We start from the raw sequence: 20,978 nt of genomic DNA, 5'->3' as shown, positions 1-20,978 counted from the left end.
GAAAGAATCCTGTAAAAATGAAGAATAAAGTCATATGTCTTCGGAAAAGGGCCTTCACAGAGAGAGAAACTGACTATGAACATTTTGTCATTGTACAAATATAGTGTTTAGTCTAGTCTTAAGTGTAAGTTTATTTTTAAAAGGCCTTGGATCCACTTAATTTGTAGTTATGTAATATTTGTTTGACGTGCATATATGTTGTTTTTGTTATATTAAATATGTTTATTTTGTATTTTGGTCTTGAGTCAGTGATTATTTGGATTCTGAAAGAAAGAGTTAAGATCATTGCACCAATTGGAGTGAACTCTTGTGCATATAATAACATATAGGTACACTTTGAAATAAATTAAAAATAATTGTTGAACAGAGATCATCTCTATGGTAGGATTAAATATTAAGATAATATCTATGAATATCCTTTTATATATAAAAATATAAAAATATTGTTGTTCACTTCATCCCTCATATTATTCGTCATTCTACCGAAAAAATTATTGTAGTACCAGAATGAAGAGTAATAAAAGATGGGTGAATTGAACAACAATGTAGTTTTTTATTGCTTCCACCTTTGAACATTCTGAAGCTTTTGTTTTTTTTTAACTAAACATAACTAAAAAATATATTTTTATTTAATTAATTTAAGTCTGCCTGCGGACCACCCGTCCCATCGTCGCAGACCACCTGTGGTCCACAGACCACAGGTTGAGAAACACTGCTCTAGAAGACTGAAATATAAGATCTGACAATGTGTGAATTCTTTTGTGAATTGCACTATATTTGTTTCTTAGTAACACAAGTGTTCATTAGTGGTGCTGCTTTTGGAGTTTCGTTGTTATGTATTGTGTTATTTTAGGCTACAGAATGGGAGGCCAGAGTCGGACTCTTTTTCGATGGAAGAGAAAATAAGTTTGCACTATTTAGTATAGTTAAAGATAGCGTTTATATATATTTAGCATTATATATATAATATAGTGCTTGTATATATTTAGTGTTTAGTAGTTCCTCAGCAATAAGTGAATGATGGCAGCCACAGCTCCAAATACAAATGAGGTGTCACCAAGTCCTCCACCATTTTAGGACTCTATTTTGCGTAACATAATAAAGGATTTTGTGGCGTGTAGTGCTTGCAGTATGTATGTATCCAGGGAGTTGGATATGTGGTGGGTGTGAGAGGAGGGAGTGCATATATGCGCAAAATGTAGACAATGGGAAGAGTCGGGAGTGTGGAAGGCTTGAATGCCTCTGAGGTTTTCGGAGATGGTCTTGATTGGGAGAATGAATGCCGAGTAAGTGCGACTAACTTGCAGAGAGATAGATGAGCCAAAAAAGGAAGTGGAATGTCTCGGGAATGAGATGAGAAGTATTAAAGATGAGATAAGTGGAATCAGAGTAGGAATGAGAGAGGGTTATGAATATAGAGGAGGAGAGAATAGAAACAGAAGAGAGGGAATGAGAGCGAGAGAGAGAGGTATGGGAATGATAGAAGAGAGAATAGAAACAGTAGGAGAGAGGGAATGATAGAAGAGGAGAGAATGGAAACAGTCAGAGAGAGAGGGAATGAGAAGAATGCAAGGGAATGCTGTAACCAGGGATAGAGTGATGCCAGGACAGCAGGTAAGTAGGGGAACACAGAGAGAAAGGGTTAGAAGAGAGAGTGAGGGATTCAGGTGAGCAATCAAGGAACAGAGTGGTAAGAGGTGTGATGTATGGAGACTCGATGATCTGTGGTGTGCAAGATAGGATGCCATAGGAGTGTTTGCCTGGAGGAATGATAGAAAGTGTGGCTATGGCAGTTAAGTGGGTAAAAGGGTGGATGAGATGATTGTGATGGTGGGCATGAATAACTTGAGAGGCAGTGTAAATCGGGTGGCGAGAGATATGAGATTGATGCTTAAGGTTGTACAAAAGAAAACGCAGACAGGAAAGATTGTGTGTGTTACCCAGGTATGATAATGACGAACTGAGCAGAAGAGCAGTAATAATGAATAGAATAATAGCCAGAATGTGTCAGAAGAGAGGATTGAACATGTGAATGCATGGAGGGCATTTGAGGACAGAAAGGAACTATATGCGAGAGACTGCTCGCATTTGAATGAGGAAGGATGGGTGCTTTGGGAGAAGGGGAAAACGGCATCAGGTAACACTGAGTCCAGTGGGGTTGAGAGGGGACAATGATAGGTATAGAAACAATGACATTTTTATGCTCTATACTGATGCCAGGGGTATCCGAAATAAAGGAGATGAATTGGTAGTTCTGATAGCATCAGCCTTGCCAAAGATTATTGGGATCTCTGAGATGTGGCTGACGGAGAATGATATAATAACAGGAATTGAAGTAATAGGGTACAGCATTTTTTGGCAGGATAGGAAAGGAAAACGTGGTGATGAGTACTGCTGATGATAATTGATGACTTATGTCCTCTAAGAGTGGAGGCTTTGGAGGGAGTGACACTAACAGTTTTGAAAGCATATGGTGTGAGATAGAAGTGGCCAAGACAGAATATTTAGAAGGGTGTTGCTACAAACCAAGGAGCAAAGAGGTTGGGGAGCAGGAGATGTTTAGACAGTTGAGCTTGGCAAGTGCAAGAAGAATGATTGTTATGGGAGATTTTAACTACAACAGTATAAGCTGGGAATAGGAAAATGCATGTAGTAATAAGGTAATGGAATTTCTAGAATTCTTGGAGGACAAATGTCTTATGTAACATGTAATAGAGGGAACAAGAGGTTCAAGAGTTTTGGATTTGATCATAGCATCAGAAGAGCTGATAATAACTGAGATGACATCTCTCTCTCACAATTTGGAGAGAGTGACCATATGGTTTTGACTTGGAAAATGAATAGACATGCAGGAGTATTAAAGAAAAGGGAACATATGTGGAATTATAAGGCAGGTGATTATAATAGTCTTAGATATCAACTTGGGGCAGTTCCATGGAGGACAGGATATCATTAGTGCTTGGGAAATTGTGAAGGAATATTTGTTAGCAGCAATAGTAACTGTATTCCACAAGTGAAGAAGAGGACAGAATTTGGTGTAAAGTGGATGACAAACAATATCATACAGGAACTGCAGGTGAAAAAGAGATTATGGAATAGATATAAGGAGAGGGGTGGAGAGCAGATGCATGAAGAATATAAGATGCAAGCCAGGAGAGTGACTAATATGATGAGAAAGGCAAAACTGGAATATGAGAAGAGATTGGCACTTAGATCCAAAGAAAATCCTAGGGAATTTTTTAGCTGCGTGGCCAGAAGGAGGAGAAATGATTGTGGGATAAAAATGGGAATAGAGTGACTGATGCACAGGACATAGTGGAGTTGTTCAATGAGCACTTTATTAGAGTATTTCATCCTGGAGAAGATGGTTTTAATACTAGAGGGATAGGGCAGGTTTAGAGGTGCTAGAGGAGAGTGTGTTCCATATACTGAGTACTCTGGATGGTATTTCACCATGAATTTTGAGAGAATGTGCTACAGAACGGACTGCTCCATTGACCTGGCTTTTCAATAAAAGTCTGGCTGTGGGAAAGTACCCAAGGAAGTAAGGTAAGATAGTGCCATTGTATAAGGGCGGTAACAGACTAGAAGTGTCTAATTATAGGCCAGTTTGTGTGTCATCAGTAGTTGTTAAGGTCTTGTAGAAATTAGTGAGGGACTATATACAGCATTGGGCAGACAAGTGATGTTCTCTGTGAGAATCAACATGGATTAGATAAGGGGTGCTCTTGCTTTAGTAATATGATTGCCTTTTATAATAAAGTGACAAGAGCAGTTGATGAGGGAAAGGCATATACTGCCATTTTTTGGGATTTTTCAAAGGCATTTCACAGGGTGTCACATGATAAGCTGATATTTAAGTTGCAGCACATGGGTTTAAATTGTTGAGTTAGTCAACTGGATTCAGGATTGGCTGTCTGATAGCCATCAGAGAGTTGTGTATGGTGGGACAATATCAAGGAAGTAGAAGGTTACAAGTGGGGTTTCACAGGGCTCAGTACTGGGACCTGTATTATTCAACCTTTATATTAATGACATTGTCAATGGATTGCAAGGGGATATGCAGTTATTGCAGATAATGTGAAGCTGGGAAGGGTTATCAGTAATAGTGCAGATGTGGCAGCCCTGCAAGAGGATTTGAATAAATTAGAGAGATGGGCAAATGAATGGATGTGTCGATTTAATGCAGCAAAATGTAAAAGTCTTGAAGTTTGGGATCCATCAATGGGAGAATGCTTACTCGATTGGAGCAGCTATACTGGAGGAAGTAGGGGAGACAAGAGATCTGGAAGTGATGGTTAATATAAAACTGACATTCAATGAGCATATTGCAAAGGTGGTGAAGGTAATCCAGAGGATTGCTGCAATACTGAGAAGGATGCTGATCTGCAGAAATAAAAGAGTTGTCATTCCATTGTATAAGACCCTGATTAGACCACACTTGGACTATTGTTCTCAAATTTGGTCTCCAGGATTTGAAGGAGATAAATTAACTGTGGAAAGGGTACAGAGGCAGATAACAAAGATGGTTTCAGGACTGTACAATATCTGTTATGGGGTTCTGCTGATGGGATGTGAACTGCAGAGTTTGGTGTATAGAAGGAGAGGTGATATGATCAAGACTTTTAAACTGTTGCGAGGCAGTTAAGGGTGGACATTGGGGAGTTCTTTCGCTTGGTAGAACAGCGAGAAGGTGTGATAACAAAGGGCCATCCCTGGAAGCTATGAAAAGATGCTGTGGGCAAAAGGGTGAGGGTGCTTGAACTGTGGAATGCATTGCCTGAGAGAGAGTGGTGAGAGCAAGAACGGTCAGTGAGTTCAAGGAGTGGTATGATAGACTTTGCGTTTCTTAAGAAGGACCTCCCACAGTGAGGCTCTTGACTCCATGGAGACCTGATTAATAACAATAATATTTGGAATCCTAAGAAATAACAGATTAATTTGGAGAAAAATTGTTGATAGGTTCCTGTCGATCCTTTCATTTTAAGAGTTTTAAGCAAGAGTTGTCAAAAAGGGTATCACAGGGAACTGGCATGTTATCTTCCAATCATTGTGCATAGCATAATTTTCCAAGCATGGGATTGTTCATCCACTAATAGGGAATATGAGCTGGGTTTAGACTGTTGTGAGACAGGTTAGTTTTACCCTACAGACGACTAGTTGTTGCAATGGTATAATCCTGCTAGTGCAAGAGGAGCTGCAGGTTCAGACGCTTAGTTCATGTGGTTGGTTGAGTGATTAGTTCTGTGAAGAACCTACCATCTGTGGGATTATGACTGAATGTAAGAAGTCAGAATATATCCACTGCAACAATACCATTTATGCTTCACTTGTCTAAATCATACCCCTTGTCTAGGGGTATGATTCTCACTTTGGGTGCGAGAGGTCCCGGGTTCATATCCCGGATGACCCTGAAATTTTTGTCGACATGGTTGACTGAGTGGTTAGTGTATCCACTCTCCAGCCAAATAGCTACGGGTTCGAATTGCTCCGTGGGCATGGATGATTGCGATTGTCTCTGGAAGTACTAGTAGTGATGGTTGGCAATAATGGAGTTGGTGTAGTTGCAGTCAGTTGGTGGATTGGGTGGTGACAGAGTTGTAGAGCAGGTGCCCTCCCTTGATGAGTCTTTGGCTCCCTGGAGGTGTCAAATAATAAAAAAATAATAAAGGCAATACTAACCTGAGTTGCTTTCATACTGTTGTGATCAATCACTCTAGCAATGAGACTACTAGAACAGAAACATGGAGGCATCAAATTATCTGCAGATGACTTAGGTAGTGGTTACATACAGTAATGTTATAGTATCTTGTACATATCCGGAATTTGATAGTGATGATAATATATGCAATTTTTGAAATACTTTGCATTGAATTTTTTTTTTTTTTTTTTTTTTTTGGATAATCATAAATCTTATAGAACCCCTTTAGTAACTTATATGTCAATTGGCAATAAGTGTGACTTGACACTGCACCATGATGATTTATTTATGAATTTGATCATGTATTTTGCAGAGTACTTCAGTATATCAGATATGCCACTTTATATAAACACAATACTACAAATCTGTAAATATTCCATTTTATTTATTTGTTTTATTTTATTTTAAATTTTTATTTTTCAGATGGAAGACTTTTCCACTGTGGTTTTGATAATGATGTTAGTAGCATTTCTGATCCTGTCACGAAGTTAACATCTGATATTGGTTATGAAGTTAGAAATGTTATTTGCGGTTGGAAAGATACTTTTATATTAACAAAAGAAGGACATTGTTTATTTTGGACTAAATGGTATCATAATGTATCACCTGATTTTTTAGTTAAAGCAGATTCCAGTAGTTTAAAGATTAGTAGTATAGCCACAGGAGAAATGCATACAGTTATGATTTCCTATGGTAATATTTTTCTTATTTTTTTTTCATATTGTTTTAAAATGATATTAATATATGTTGATACAAAGAAACATGCAGGTATTCATAATGTAGACATTCTAAAATAATTCCCAAAGGCTGAGGCTCCTTTAGCTGTAACTATGTTTTTGAAGGTGGTCAGCTTGCCCACCCTTTAGCATGATAGCTGAACTTAAGGCTCTCAATTAATCAAGACTTTCAGGAAAGATATTACAGGCAGTGAAGTGTTGCCATCTCATAGACCTAAACCTTGACAGATATATCTTATGTATATGGAGAACTAAACTAGTATAGTTCTCCAGTTATTTTTTTTTGTGACAAAGATATGACTATCTTGGGAACTGGCTGAAAAAAAGACCTAGATAAAATTTCTGTAGTCAGTAAAGAGAATTTAACTCATAGTGTTCTTTCTTTAGGTAGTTTAATATTATGGAAGTAAATGCCACTTCCACAGGGCTACATACTACACAGACATCTAGAAATTCTGGAAGACATTAATATCACTTCATGTATAGATAAAAATTATTTAATGAAATGATTTGATTCTGATTTTTTTTGTGTGGATGTCATGCACATTTCATCAAAGAAAATCACAAAGAAATATCCATCATGTGCCATTGCTGACCTGGTTGGCCGAGTGATTAGCATGCCCTTTCTCTGACCAACAGGTCGCGGGTTTGAATCCTGCTATGGGCATAGATGTTTGTAATTGTCTTTAGGTGGGAGATGAATTTCAATGCTTGATGTGAGACCATCTTCCTGCTTATTGGAGGCCTGAAGTAGCTTGAAAAAGTACCATGTTTGGTCTAGATCACGGTTTCTGGACTATGTAAAATTAAATAAAAAAAATATAAAAATTGATAAAAATGGCAAAAAAAAAAAATTCTTAGCCCATTCATGCAACAAAATATACTATAGGTTTATAATAACATTTCATGAGTGGAACTGCACATAAAAAAAAAAAAATGGATACTAGTTCTAGCAAGTGTAAATTTGATAGAGAAAAGATTAATTATTAAATTAAATGACAGTACTAAGAGTATTAGTAATATAGAAGTGTTGAGCAAAGAAGAGAAAAAGTGTATCTTGATTTAGCAAGAGTGTTTACCATAACCTTAAAAAAATGATAGAATTATTTCATTGAGATTTGGAATATTCTGCAAGTCCTCATCTCACATTACTCATCTCTCTCCCAAACACTCACTGAAATGATTATAATTTTTATTGTAATTGTCTCAGTAAGTTATTTTTAAGTGTCACATAGTCACACTTTTTTGCATACATTAGTTGATCAGACAGAGATTATATTTTATGCTTGAGAAAGTGAAGTAGTAAGTGATGGTGCATATGATGTACACTACTATCATTTACAGATATCTAAACCCATTTTGAGTGAAGCTCAAATTGATGCAACAGTCACTATTCACCAAACTACTTTTTTAGTTAAGATGGACTGGTTCCCAAGGACAGTATATTTATGCTTTTCATTCAGTGAAATTCAGCCTTTTTCAAAGAAATGAAGGAGTTAAGTTTATGAGAGTGCTTACTCGAGGTTGTTGAGGCTTGACAGAGTTTTTTTAGAAGTTTAGCAAATTTGATGATGTTCTGACTTTTTTATTTTTAGAAATTCTTTGGCAGCTGATGAGTTAGAGACATCTGAAAGAATTGTCCAAAGGTCAGCATTCAACATTCCGGTGAGTTTCTCTTTTAGTAGCAAATAGCTTCGTTAGTGTCGGCAAGTAGAATGTGAGTATCACCAATCTGTTCACATAAAAGGGTGAAGCTAGTGCGTCTGTATATGCTGAAAGCCTTTGGTGAATTAAACCGGTATTTCAGTTTAACACAATCAGGGATGACGTTATTATCCTGGCAGTGTTTTAGAAAGGCTAATCTATTCAGTTGCCTAGAAAGCTTCATTTTTTTCCACTTGGCTGCATGGCCTAGATGTGGGAAGCTTTCATTCTCTATGCTTCATCCCAACAGCTAAGGACACCAAATTTAGCACACTAGGAGGCACTATTAAGGACACCAGGCTCACTCTCAGTTCACATGTTTTATCTTCATTATTTAGCATAATGCCTGCATTCTCGTATCTTATTATACGAGAGTGGTCTGAAAAGTTCTTGGAGTAACAATGAAAAAACGAATTTATAATTTCAAAATTATTTTTATTTTTCAACATAATCTCTGTTAAGACTAATACATTTATTCCAGTGATGTTCCAGAGTTTGAATGCACAAAATCAGTTTTATTCTTGTTAAAACGTTCCAAGCGCTGTTCGGAGATTTCATGCGAGTGCACTTTTGATCTACTCTGAGCAGCGCGGTACCCATCTTGTGCAAAGCTTTTTCATTTGCAATTCTTCATGCAAAATATATCCTACATGTTCTTTTGAAATGCCTATAGTCTCAGCAATTTCACGCACTCACTTTGACTTGCCAATCATCCAATACCATACATGCACTTGATCTATGATTTCTGGTGTTGTTACACTTTTTGGACGTCCTTCACGTGGATCATCTTCAAGGCTGGTACAGCCATGCTTAAACTCAGCAGCCCATTTCTTAATTGTTGAAAATGAAGGAGAAGAGTGCCCATAAACTTTTATGAACTTTGAATGAATTTCTTTTGGCATTAAACCTTCTTTTACAAAGAACTTTATAACCACACAATACTCAGTTTTATCTATTTCAAGGGATACAGACAGCTGTATAAAACACAAACTACTTGATAGAATGACTTGCAATTTCACATGGATGCTTATGACAGATGTACCAACTTAAAAAAAAAATCTTGCTGATAGTGTTGCCATCTATGGTTGAGGCCGAGAACTTTTCAGACCACCCTCTCATTTTGTTCTCTGATAATGTCAATTTGACTTTGCCAAAATATCAAAATATTTGCATGAAATATTGGAAATAGGAAGAGCTCGGCAACATAGATGTCACTTTCAATTTAAATGGCTGCAGTAGTGCTATGTCAGAAATGAGTGAATGCTGTCAGAGAGAGAGAGAGAGAAGAGCAGCATGATTGAGGGTGAGGAAGAAGAATATGTTATGTGGAAATAGATATTGCATCACGAAGTGTAGTAGATTTAGAGGATGGTAATGATTGGGTTGGTGCTTGTTGAACAAGCGGTAGGTTGCTTGAGAGAGAAAGACTAAGAGAAGTGGAATGTATGAAAAATAAGTTTAGAAGCTTGAAAGAAGAAATTAGGAGGCTGGAAGGCTAACTGATATGAAGTGAACAAGAGTCGGAGTACGAGAGTATTATGAGAATGATAGAAGGAAAGGGAATAGGGAAGAAGAGAAGGCAGGTAAGTGGAAGTGCATGAGAGAGAGAGAGAGAGAGAGAGGAAAGAGTGTGAAGAATGCAAGTGAATAAGAAATGAAATGAGCAGTGAGAGGTGTGGTGTATGGAGATACAATGATTCATAGAGTGCAAAATAGAATGCCAGGGAAGTGCTTGCCTGGAGGAATGATAGAGAATATGACTATGACAAGTGAATATGACTAAGTCAAGTGAAAGGTGTACGCGATGATTGTGATAGTGGGTACAAATGACATAAGAGGTAGTGTGAATCAGGTAGTGAGAGATTTGAGGTTATATGGTATAAGAGTGTGAGAGGAAAGATAGTGAGCATGTTACCTAGATATGATAATGAGAAGAGCATCAGTAATGAATTGCGTGATAGCAAGAATGGGTTAGAAGAGAGGCTTGGATTATGTGAATGCTTGGAGTTCATTTGAGGATACAAGAGAGCTGCATGCTAGAGAGCAATTGAATTTGAACAAGGAAGGGCATAGGCATCTGGAGAGAATATTGTTCTCAGAGCAAGTGAGCAGGAAAATTAGAGTTTTCAGGATGGATTGAAACACAGTGGCAACTTGTGAAAATAGACACTGGGGGGGGGATGTATGGTGTAATGCAGAGTCAAATGGAGTCTGGAGTGAAGAGTAATAGATATAGAAATACTGGCAATGCATCAGTGTTTCTTTATACAAATACCAGGGATAAAGTGGCATTGATAGCCTCAGCCAGTCCAAAGATTATCGGGTTCCATAGTTGACAGAAGTAATATGCTCAGTGGTATAGAAGTAGAAGACTATAGCTTATTTCAGGAGAATAGGAAAGGTAAATATGGTGAAGTACTGCTTGTGATAAGTGAGCTGTGTCCTCTCAGAATAGTGGATTTGTTGAGAAATATCGCTAATGTTTTTGAGCATATATAATGGGGGATGGGCAGGATAGGATGTTCAGTGGGATGTTGCTGTAAGCCAAGAAATACAGAGTTTGAAGAGAAGGAAATGTTTAGGCAGTTGAGTCTGACAAGTGAAAAACAAGTAATCATTATGGGAGATTTTAGCTACGGCAGTCTAAATTGGGAAAAGGAAACAGCATGTAATAGTATGGGAATGGAATTCTTGAGGGACAAATTCCTTCTACTACATCTTGTGTAAGGCATTTGTCCCTTATGAGGCTCAATATGAGGCTCAAGTTTGGATTTGGTCCTAGCATCAGATCTGATTCTAACTGAAATGTTATTTCTGCTGCAATTGGAGAGAAAGAGTGACCATGGAGATGAAATGACATGCAGGAGTATCAGGGAGAAAGGAATGTATGTGGAATTGTAAGTTAGGTATCATAATAATCTTAGAAATGAGCTTGGGCAGTTAATGGGTATAACAATTGGAAGGGTAAAATATCACCAGTACATGGGAACTAGGGAAGAAATTTTTATTAGCAGCAGTGGCAAGTTGTATACTTGAAGTAAAAAAGAGAACATGATGTAGTGTAAATTGGATGACCAGTGCTATCAAACAGGATCTGCAGATGAAAAAGATGCTATGGAAAAAGTATAAGGAGAGGGATAAGAGCAGCTGCATGAGGAAGAAGACTCGGGCCAGTAAAGTGAATGTGAAAAGAGATTAGCACTGAGATCCAAAGGAATTCTGTCATTATGTTGCCAATATGAGAAGAATGACTGTGGAAGAATGAGACTGCTAGATGAAAGTGGTAGTAGAGTGACTGATGCAGAAAATATAGTGGAGTTATTTATTGATCACTTTATTGGAGTATTTCATCCTGGGAATAGAAGGTTAGGAACTGTAAGAGGAGATTGTGTATGTGTGCTTCATGCTCTGGTCAATAAGACCATGGAACTGGATGGGATTTTACTATGTATTTTAAGAGAAAGTGCTAAAGAACTAACAGCTCCTTTGACTTGAATTTTCAGTTGGACTCTGGCAATGAGAAAGGTGCCCAAGAAGTGGAAGAAGGATAAGATAATGCCATTGCATAAATGTGGTGGTAAAATGGAAGTGTTAAACTATAAACTATTAAACTATCATAAAGATACCAAGAAATTATATACTTGGTTTAATCCTTTATCCAAGTGTAAGCAAACAAAGTTTGCACCAGAAGTATTTTCAGGACTGGGGGCAACTCTTATATAGAAGCTAATTACTTCACATCACTTGCCTTAGTAAGTGTAACTTGAACCTGACTTGAATAAATTGAGTGATTGGGAAAGCAAATGGGGATGTGAGTTCAATGTTGCAAAATGTAAGGTTTTAAAATTTGGAAAACAAAGATGGGATGCAGAATTTATGCTTGGTGAGAATATATTGTTGGAAGTAGAGGAAATAAGAGATCTGGGAGTGATAGTGGATAAGGATCTAAAATTTAGGGGACACATCGCCAAAATTGTGAAGACAACACAAAGACTTCTGGGAATGATGAGGAGGACACTGACGTGTAGAAGTAGGGAGATTCTTGTTCCATTGTATAAGGCTTTGAATTAGGCCACACATGGACTATTGTGCCCAGATTTGGTCACCTGGTTTTCAGAAGGATGAAGAGATGTTGGAAAGGGTCCAAAGGCGACTGACTAAGGTAGTTTCTGACCTCTGGAATGTCGAGTATGAGGAAAGATTGAAAAGATGTAATTTGCAGAGTCTAGTGGAGAGAAGGAAGAGGGGAGATATGATAGAGACCTACAAGTTGGTAAGGGGGTTGTTATAGGATCAATGGTGGAGAAGTTCTACAGAGAATAGTGGGAGATCAGGGGAGAACCAGAGGTCATCCCTGGAAACTGTATAAAGAGGGTGTGAGTAGGGGAGTGAGAGGCAGGTTTTTTTCGTGCAGAGTTGTGAATGATTGGAATGCCTTGCCTGAGAGTGTGGTGTCTGCAAGGAGTTTGAATGTGTTTAAGACCTGGTATGATGAGATGTGTGTGAGATAAAAGGACCTCCTAGATGAGTCTTTGACTCCATGAGGCCTTGTTTAATAATAATAATCACCCCTGGGTCTGGCTCCCACTGATGAGGCCTCAATAAAGCTTGAAACAGGTCTGGGTAGTAACCCTTCTCATAATGCACAGCATTATACATATCTGTAAGGATATGTGCTTTGCATTATGGGATACTAAGACAAGTGATGTGAAGTCATTAGTTTCTATATACGAGTTGCCCCAGTCCTGAAAATACATCAGGTGCAAACTTTGCTTACACTTGGATAAAGGATTAAACTAAGTATATAATTTTTTGGTAACTTTAATTTATAGTATAACCAAGTGGAAAAACTTCCAAAAACTATAGACCAGTTTGTATTTCTTTTGTAGTTGTTAAGATTTTGGAGAAATTAGTGAGAAATTGTATACAGCATTTATCAAATTAGTTTAATCTTATGTTGAAGGGTCAGCATAGACTTGGTAGAGGATGCTTTTGTTTTAGTAATTGAATTTCCTTTTATAATATAGTAACAAGTGTGGTTGATGAGAGAGAGAGGCATATACTGGCATTTTTTTAGATTTTACAAAGGATAGATGTCACTTGATAAGCTGATATTTAAGTTACAGCATATAGGTTTAGATATCAGATTAATGAATTGAATTGGGAATCAGTTTTGTATTGTACAGGATGATCATAAAGTTGCAGAACCCAGAAACAACACATCTGTTTTGAAGTGAATTACAAGTATATTAAAAATGAAACAGCTACAAATACAAATTATAATTGGATCTTTATAACAATAGAAAAATAGGAACCTCATCATAACGTATGTTGAAAGTGACTTCCTCCTTCGTGAATGTAAACGCGCACTCCTTTTACTAGGTTTTTGATGCCACCTTGTGAAGCACTCCTGATGTTTTCAATTGATGTTGAAATATTCATTTTTAGTTCATCCAGTGTGTGAAGGTTATTTTGATAAATAACACCTTTGAGATACCTGCAAAGGAAAAAATCTGGTGGTGATAAATATGATCTTGGAGGCCATCATTCTTTTGAGACGAGATGATCACTGAAAAATTCTTGCAAAAAATGTACAGTCCTATTTGATAGGAAGCATGTGGCACTGTCTTGTTGGAACTAACAATGGTGTTTGCTGACATCAAGGAGTTCCATGAACTGTGTGATAATGTCTTGGTAGACACTATTCACTATCATTTTTCAAAGAAAATGGGTCCCATTATACAACACCAAACTCCAATTTTTCGAGAATGTAAAACTTTTTCGTGAAAAGCATGTGGATTTTCACATGACCAGATCCTATTGTTTTGACTATTCATATACTCACTGAGGCGAAATCAGGCCGTGTCACTGAAGAACATTGTATCAAGCATCTCAATACCATGTTCTTCAACTAATGATCATAACATCTGCAAAAAATGATTCATTTGCCTTTATGTGGGTCCTTCATTTCATGGATTGAGTGCACATGATATGGATGAAGGAGATAATCTGTCAGCTTTCCGAGCACTACTGTATGACATTGATGATTACATAACAAGTTTCCTGAGGCTTTTTGTTGGGGACTGCTGCAATGCTCTCTGTACTTCATCCATTTTATCATCAGTCAAAATGAAGGGTCGGGTCTTCTGGAGAGATTCCTATCTGCAACAGGTCCAGTTTTCTGAAACACTGCACTAATCTTGTCCACTTTTGCGGGACTGCTGTATCTGGATAATTCTTGCAAAATTCGCCGACTACACGTGCATAAGAACAATTAGTGAAATAACTTTCCAAAATGAAAACTCATTGTGGCTGGGAAAAAGACATTTCACTTCTACAATGAACGAAGCCACACTGAGATAAATCTGTACAGTGAACTCAGCATCTCCAATAGTTTGTAATAATATGATGGTGACATCTAGTGGTGTGTGGAATGATTATAACAATTTGGAAACAATTGGTACAAATTCAAACTTTTGGCTGCACAAGTTTACGATCCCAGCAATACATAACACTATATATTGCTTTGTAGAATATTCCGTTTATCCCATATAATTGGAGTGTTTTGAAAAACTTTTCTCTGGGCGCCTTGTCATATGCCTTTTTTTTTTCCCAGATCTACACAAATTAAATGCAGATCCTTGTTATATTCCCATGATTTCTCACATAGCAAGTTTCACTTTATGACAGAGTATTCCTCTGTCATAAAGTGAAAATCTGAGGCCTGAACCCAGCTTGTTCTTCTTCAGTTTTCTCTTTCAGAATTTTTCTCAGCCTCTTCTCGAGTATGCTTGCATAAATCTTACCTCAAACTTAGTATAGAGAAATTCCTCTGTAACTTCACATTCAGCCTTTTTTTTTTTCCCTCTTTTTATAGATGACAGCTTGACTCCAATCATCTGAAATTTAACCTTCTGACCAGGCTTTCTGAATTATGCAGTGCAGCTACTGCAAAACTTTTATATCTGCATATATTGGGTCATATCGGTCAAATATCATCTACTAAAGCTGTCTTTCTACATTTTAGGTTTCTGATAGCTTTTCTACTTCATGTTTGCCACCGAGATTACAAGGTTTGGTTCTTATTTTCTAAATATTACATTTTTTGTTGAATATTAACTGGTAATTAGCTTACGGAATTAACAACGCATATAAAGTATATTAATTAAAGGTAACTTTAATGAATAACTTCTATATTTCGGCAATGTCACATTGCCATCTTCGGGAACATAAAGATATGGTATGTGCACTCAGGAACTAACACAAAGCATGTGTCAGGAACTAACACAAAGCATGTGTTAGTTCCTGAGTGCACATACCATATCTTTATGTTCCCGAAGATGGCAATGTGACATTGCCGAAATATAGAAGTTATTCATTAAAGTTACCTTTAATTAATATACTTTATATGCGTTGTTAATTCCGTAAACTAATTACCAGTTATGTCTAACCAACGTATAAGTCTTACTACTAGAATTTGTTGAATAATGTTTGTATAGTCGAGTCTACAGTTTTTATTTTTACCCTATTCAAACTAAGTGATGATCACTTCTAGTTTCAAATCTCTGTATACTCTTGTATGTCGAATGAGCATTGAAGATATCACTATCAACAATGACATAGTCAAGAGGCTATTCTTATTTCATGTGTCTTCTCTCTACATAAACTTGTGTAAATTGTTATGTTGGAACATGGTGTGAGTAATATGATGAGTCCATATTCTGAGCAGAAATTCAGCAGCTACTTACAGTTATTATTATTAGCCTTGTCCTATTCTCCAAATTTTCCCAAAATGTGTGTGTGTGTGTGTGGGGGGGGAATTCATTTCCTACTCTGCCATTCAGATCACCAATAAGAACTCTTTTTTTAAATTAATTTATTTTTATTTTTTTATTTTCTTTGTCAACCGACTACTTTAATGACTCAGAAAATTCCTCCACTTCTTCCTTAAGATAGAACTTTTGGTGTGATCATAGGCACAAATAAGTTTCATTGTCCATTTCCCCATTTGAAAGTTTTACCCCATAACTCTACTTGAAATTTGGTATCTTCGTGGTGTTGAATGCTATCGCTACTCCTTCCTTTCCTTGATCATTATTGCCTGAATATAACATGCTATATTTATTATGTATTAGCATTTCGCTTGTTTTAGTCTTTTTATCTCAGTAATGCCAATTATGCCCATTTGGTATTTTTCTAGTTTTTCTGTAAGTTCGATTTCCTTTCCATTGATACCCCTTATGTTGATGGTTTATATATTCAGTTCTTTTGAGATTAAGTTTGTTCTTTTCTTCTACATGTTGAATTTGAGTTTGTTGCAGTAGCTGAGTATCATTATTATGAGTATCTAACTCCAGGGAGTTAGATACTCATCGAGAGAGGCCATACTATTCGCACCAGCTGTCATACCTGTTCTTGAACTCATTCACACTACTTGCATTTACAACATCGTATAGCAATCCGATGTTGTTCACACACCACTCTATGAAAGAAAAATCTAGCCCTCAATCCCCTTCTTGACAGCATTCATTCTCAACTTCCAAAGGATGCCCTCGCATCCTTTCCCCCCCACCCTCCATTATATGAAAAATTCCATTTACTGAAATTCTGTATAACCTTTCCAGAAGTTTGTAACTCTCAATCATGTCACCCCCCTCTTTCTCCTGTTTGCTAGTGTCTGCAGTGTACAAATTCTCAATCTATCTGTCTTCATAATCAGTATTCCACAATCCTGATATCATTTTTGACACTCTCCACTGTATCAGAATCACCATGGAAACCAGGAGACCAGACCTGTGTGCAAGTGAGTATTGTACTACTTTGTACAATGCAGTGTAATTATTCATGATATGTATGTACAATTTTTGCTATATGACTCTTCAACTTCGATTTCCTATCACTAAAACTCCAAGATCCCTAGCCTGATCAGTTTCTTCTAGCATAATCCCATCAAAATAATATGACATTGGATATCTAATCACACCAAAGTGCATGACTTTACATTTACAAACATTGAACATTACCACAATTCCAGCCTATTCAAATCATTCTGCAATCAACAGTGGTCCTGATTACCCTACCTATCTTTGCATTATCAGCAAATAGCTGTATGTCGTATGCCAAATCCTTCCCAATGTCATTAAGTATGGACTATAGTGTGTTATTATTACACATACACACGCACATGCATACATATTATACACCTATACACAATATTATATAATGTACAGATTGAATAACAGTGGACCTTGATCCTTGAGGCACTCCACTGGTTACCTTGAATCTTGCAGAACCCATATACAACCTTTTGATATCTGTCAGTCAGCCATCCTCTTATCCATGCCAATAGTTCATAATCCAATCCCATATTCTCCAGTTTATGCAATAGTCCTTCCATACTGTATTCTGTCAACAGCCTTAGCAAAATCCAAAAGTATCATGGTTGTATCCATTCCCCTTGTCTAATTCATTGGTAACTTTATTATAGAATGTGAGCAAGTTGCTAAAACATGACCTTACCCTAGTAAACCCATGCTGTTCATATTGATTTCTGAATGTGAGCCCTAACCAACGTTTCCAAAATCTTCATCACTACTCCTGAGATACTGATTGGTCAATAGGTGGCCTTTTCATTTATCTTTTCAAGTTGGTCTTTGCACCACCCTTGTGTAGTGGGATTATCATACATTCTTTCCACTCCCATGGAATCTTCTCTGTTCTGAGACTCAAATTATATAGACTGGTCAAAGGAATAACCAGTTCAGCTGAACCCTCTTTTAACATCTGTGCTAATATCCCATGAGCTCCTATTGCAGAATGTTATTCGCTTGTGGAACAGCTCTAGTTCTTCCTCATACACGAGTTTCCTCATGCAGTGAAGAGGTAGCGGTGAGTTCAATGTTGCACATACCAGGTCAATAACCTTTAGCAAAATGGTTAATCATTAGTTGAACAATCCCTTTGCATCAGTCACCCACATACTGTCTACATTCAGTAGAGATATTCTTTCATATTCATTCTGTCTTTTACTTGTAGCATAACGATAGAATTCTTTTGGATTGTCTTTAACTTGCAGAGCCAGTTTCTTTTCATACTCAGACTTAGCTTTTCATACAACTCTTGTGACTCCTCTGACATGCTGCTTATAACTATCATAACTGACATCATCCTTATGCACATGGTATTCCTTCCACATTATCTTTTTCTTATGAATATCTTGTTTAATTAGATAATACATCCATTTCATCGAAATGAATCCATGGAAAATGACCCTGGAATGGAAAAGGTAAAATGAAAATGGAAACGACAAAATATAATACATATAGCAAACTGGAACGTAAGTGGAATAGTGTATAAAGAAATAGAATTAGATCAAATATTAAATGAAAGAAATTTTAAAATAGCAGTAATCACTGAAACAAAAAAGAAATTAAAAGGAAATGTGAGAACTGAAAATTTTAATGTAATATAAGTGGAGTGGACAGAGACCAAAGAGCACAAGCAGGTGTTATGATTTGGATTCATAATTCCTTTCAAAACAGTTAACATATTATAAATTATGGAATGAATGAATAATAGGAGCTAGAATAAAAATAGATTGAGGTTATTTATTATATATAATTCTTTATATATAATTTATGTTTATATAATTCTTTCTATAAACATAAAGACATAAATATACTTGGGCAGCAGGGGGATAGAAATCAATATTAGATTACTTTATCTTAAATGAAAAGACATCAAAGTTCTCTTTAGATGTTAGTTCACAGAGGATATGAAATAAGTAGTGACCACTTCCACGTTAAAATAAAATTAAGATTTCCACCTAAATGGCTACAAATAACAAGAACAGAAGGTTGTTTATATAAAACATTGTTTATAAAACTAGATTATTAAATGACACAAATATACAATGGCTATGTGAACAAGTTCATAAACTTAACCACTACCCAAGTGAGTACCACATGATCACTGTCACCAATCAGAAGTAGAATACTTGTCTTTAACTGAAAAACTCTCTCTGACACTATAATCAGATATAAGATACTTTGACCGCAAGTTTTTTCTGTCACATGCTGCTTGCAAGAGCATCTACTCAATGTTCAGATAATTAACCAATATTTAGATAAAATAAAACAATAAAGAAATAGAAATAGAATGGCTTAATATAAAAACAATCCTAAATACAGCAACAAATGAAAGCTTAGAAAGACCAAAAAATTCAATAAAAAGAAAAAACTGAAAATGTGGGACAATACAGTCAAAGAAATAATCAAAATGAAAAAAGAAGCATATCATAAATGGTTAAGCAGTAAAAGATTAAAAGATGAAATAGAATATAAAAGAATAAGAGCCATAGCTAAAAGAGAAGTCAGAAAAACACATAGAGAATCATGGAACAAATTTATTTCTAATTTAGAACATGGTTTATATCAAATAAGACCCAATGCATAATAAGATTTTGAAACATTTAAGTACGGATACTAAAGAAAACATAGAGAATTAAACACCAAATTGAAATGAGAAGAATTTCTATACAGAATTGTGGACAGATAAATAATTTAAAAAAGATAACTGGCAAACATTTAAGGAATATGAAAAAGAAATAACTATAGAAGAATTAGAAATCAACTTGGAAAACAAGAAATGGAAAATCACCTGGAGAAGATAAGTTAGGTTCAGACTTATATAAATATGCATGAATAAGGTTCAAAGAAAGACTTATTATTTTTAAATAAAATTTATTCAACAAGCAACCTACCAATAAGTATTCTAAATTCCTGTTACAAAATATATATCAGAATTTTAAATAACAAATTAATAAAATATTCTGAAAGCTTTATTTCAGAAGTACAAAATGAATTTAGAAAAGGATCTATACAGATCATGTATAGACCTGACCTTTTGCCAAAAATTAATAATAGAGAAAAGAAGAGAATGCAATTTAAAAACACATATTACATTTATTGATTTTGAAAAAGCATTTGACAAAGTTAAGGAAGTATTTTATTTAACATAAGAAAGACAAATACCAAATAATATTCTAAAAGGCTATCATAAGTATATATGAAAATAATCAAATAAAAATAAGATTAAATTATGAACTATCATATCCGAGAGAGAGAGATATATACCAAGGAGTCAACAAGGATGTCCCCTTTCAGCAACTCTCTTTAATATTTATCTAAATGAAATAATAAAATGGAATAAAAATTTCTATCAAGGTATTAAACTTTCTCCTACTGTAAACTTAAACACTCTCCTTTTTGCTGATGACCAAATAATACTTACAAATTCTGAAGATAACTTACAAAAAGAAATTTAAATGAAATAGCCATAGAATGGAATGATAATATCAACAGAAAAATCATAAACGATGGCATTTAAAGGACAAGAACCAATAAGAACTAGAGTACTAATAGATAACAAGATTTTAGAGCAGGTGAATTCATTTAACTACATAGGATGTATGATTACATATGAAAATGAAAACGATATAAACTTATAAATTGCAAAATATTTAAAAATAACAGGTGTAATTAACTCTATATTTAAACCTAACCTAGTTCAAAAACTAACCTGACTAAAAGTATACAGTACATTAGCCCTACTAGTCCTATTGTATAGAAGTGAAATCTGGACAATAAAACAAAAACGACAAATGAAGATCAATAACAGCTGAAATTAAGTTTATGAGAAAAACTGAAAATATACTCTATTCGATCACAAAAGAAATGAAGAAATTATGAAAGAATTAAACCAGGAATTAGTAATAGAAAAAATTAAAAAATATAAACATAAATGGATGGAACACATTTAGATTGAAAACAGAAAGA

General features: G+C 35.8%; 1 protein-coding gene across 3 annotated transcripts in view; it reads left to right on the top strand.

Annotated features, from left to right (window-relative positions):
- Positions 1-20,978, top strand: part of LOC150099871 (RCC1 domain-containing protein 1-like) — a 165,256-nt gene that overhangs the window by 44,124 nt on the left and 100,154 nt on the right. For all 3 annotated transcript variants that reach the window (XM_090403863.1, XM_090403861.1, XM_090403862.1), the window contains exon 2: positions 6,125-6,394. In XM_090403863.1, the coding sequence (XP_090259989.1) occupies positions 6,125-6,394 (270 nt within the window). The remainder of the gene's footprint in view (positions 1-6,124; positions 6,395-20,978) is intronic.

This window comes from Typopeltis vanoorti, chromosome 14, assembly GCF_054136105.1.
Source record: "Typopeltis vanoorti isolate ZY-2024b chromosome 14, IOZ_Tvanoo_1.0, whole genome shotgun sequence".
Taxonomy (NCBI): domain Eukaryota; kingdom Metazoa; phylum Arthropoda; class Arachnida; order Uropygi; family Thelyphonidae; genus Typopeltis; species Typopeltis vanoorti.
This window is presented reverse-complemented; position numbering and strand designations above follow the sequence as displayed.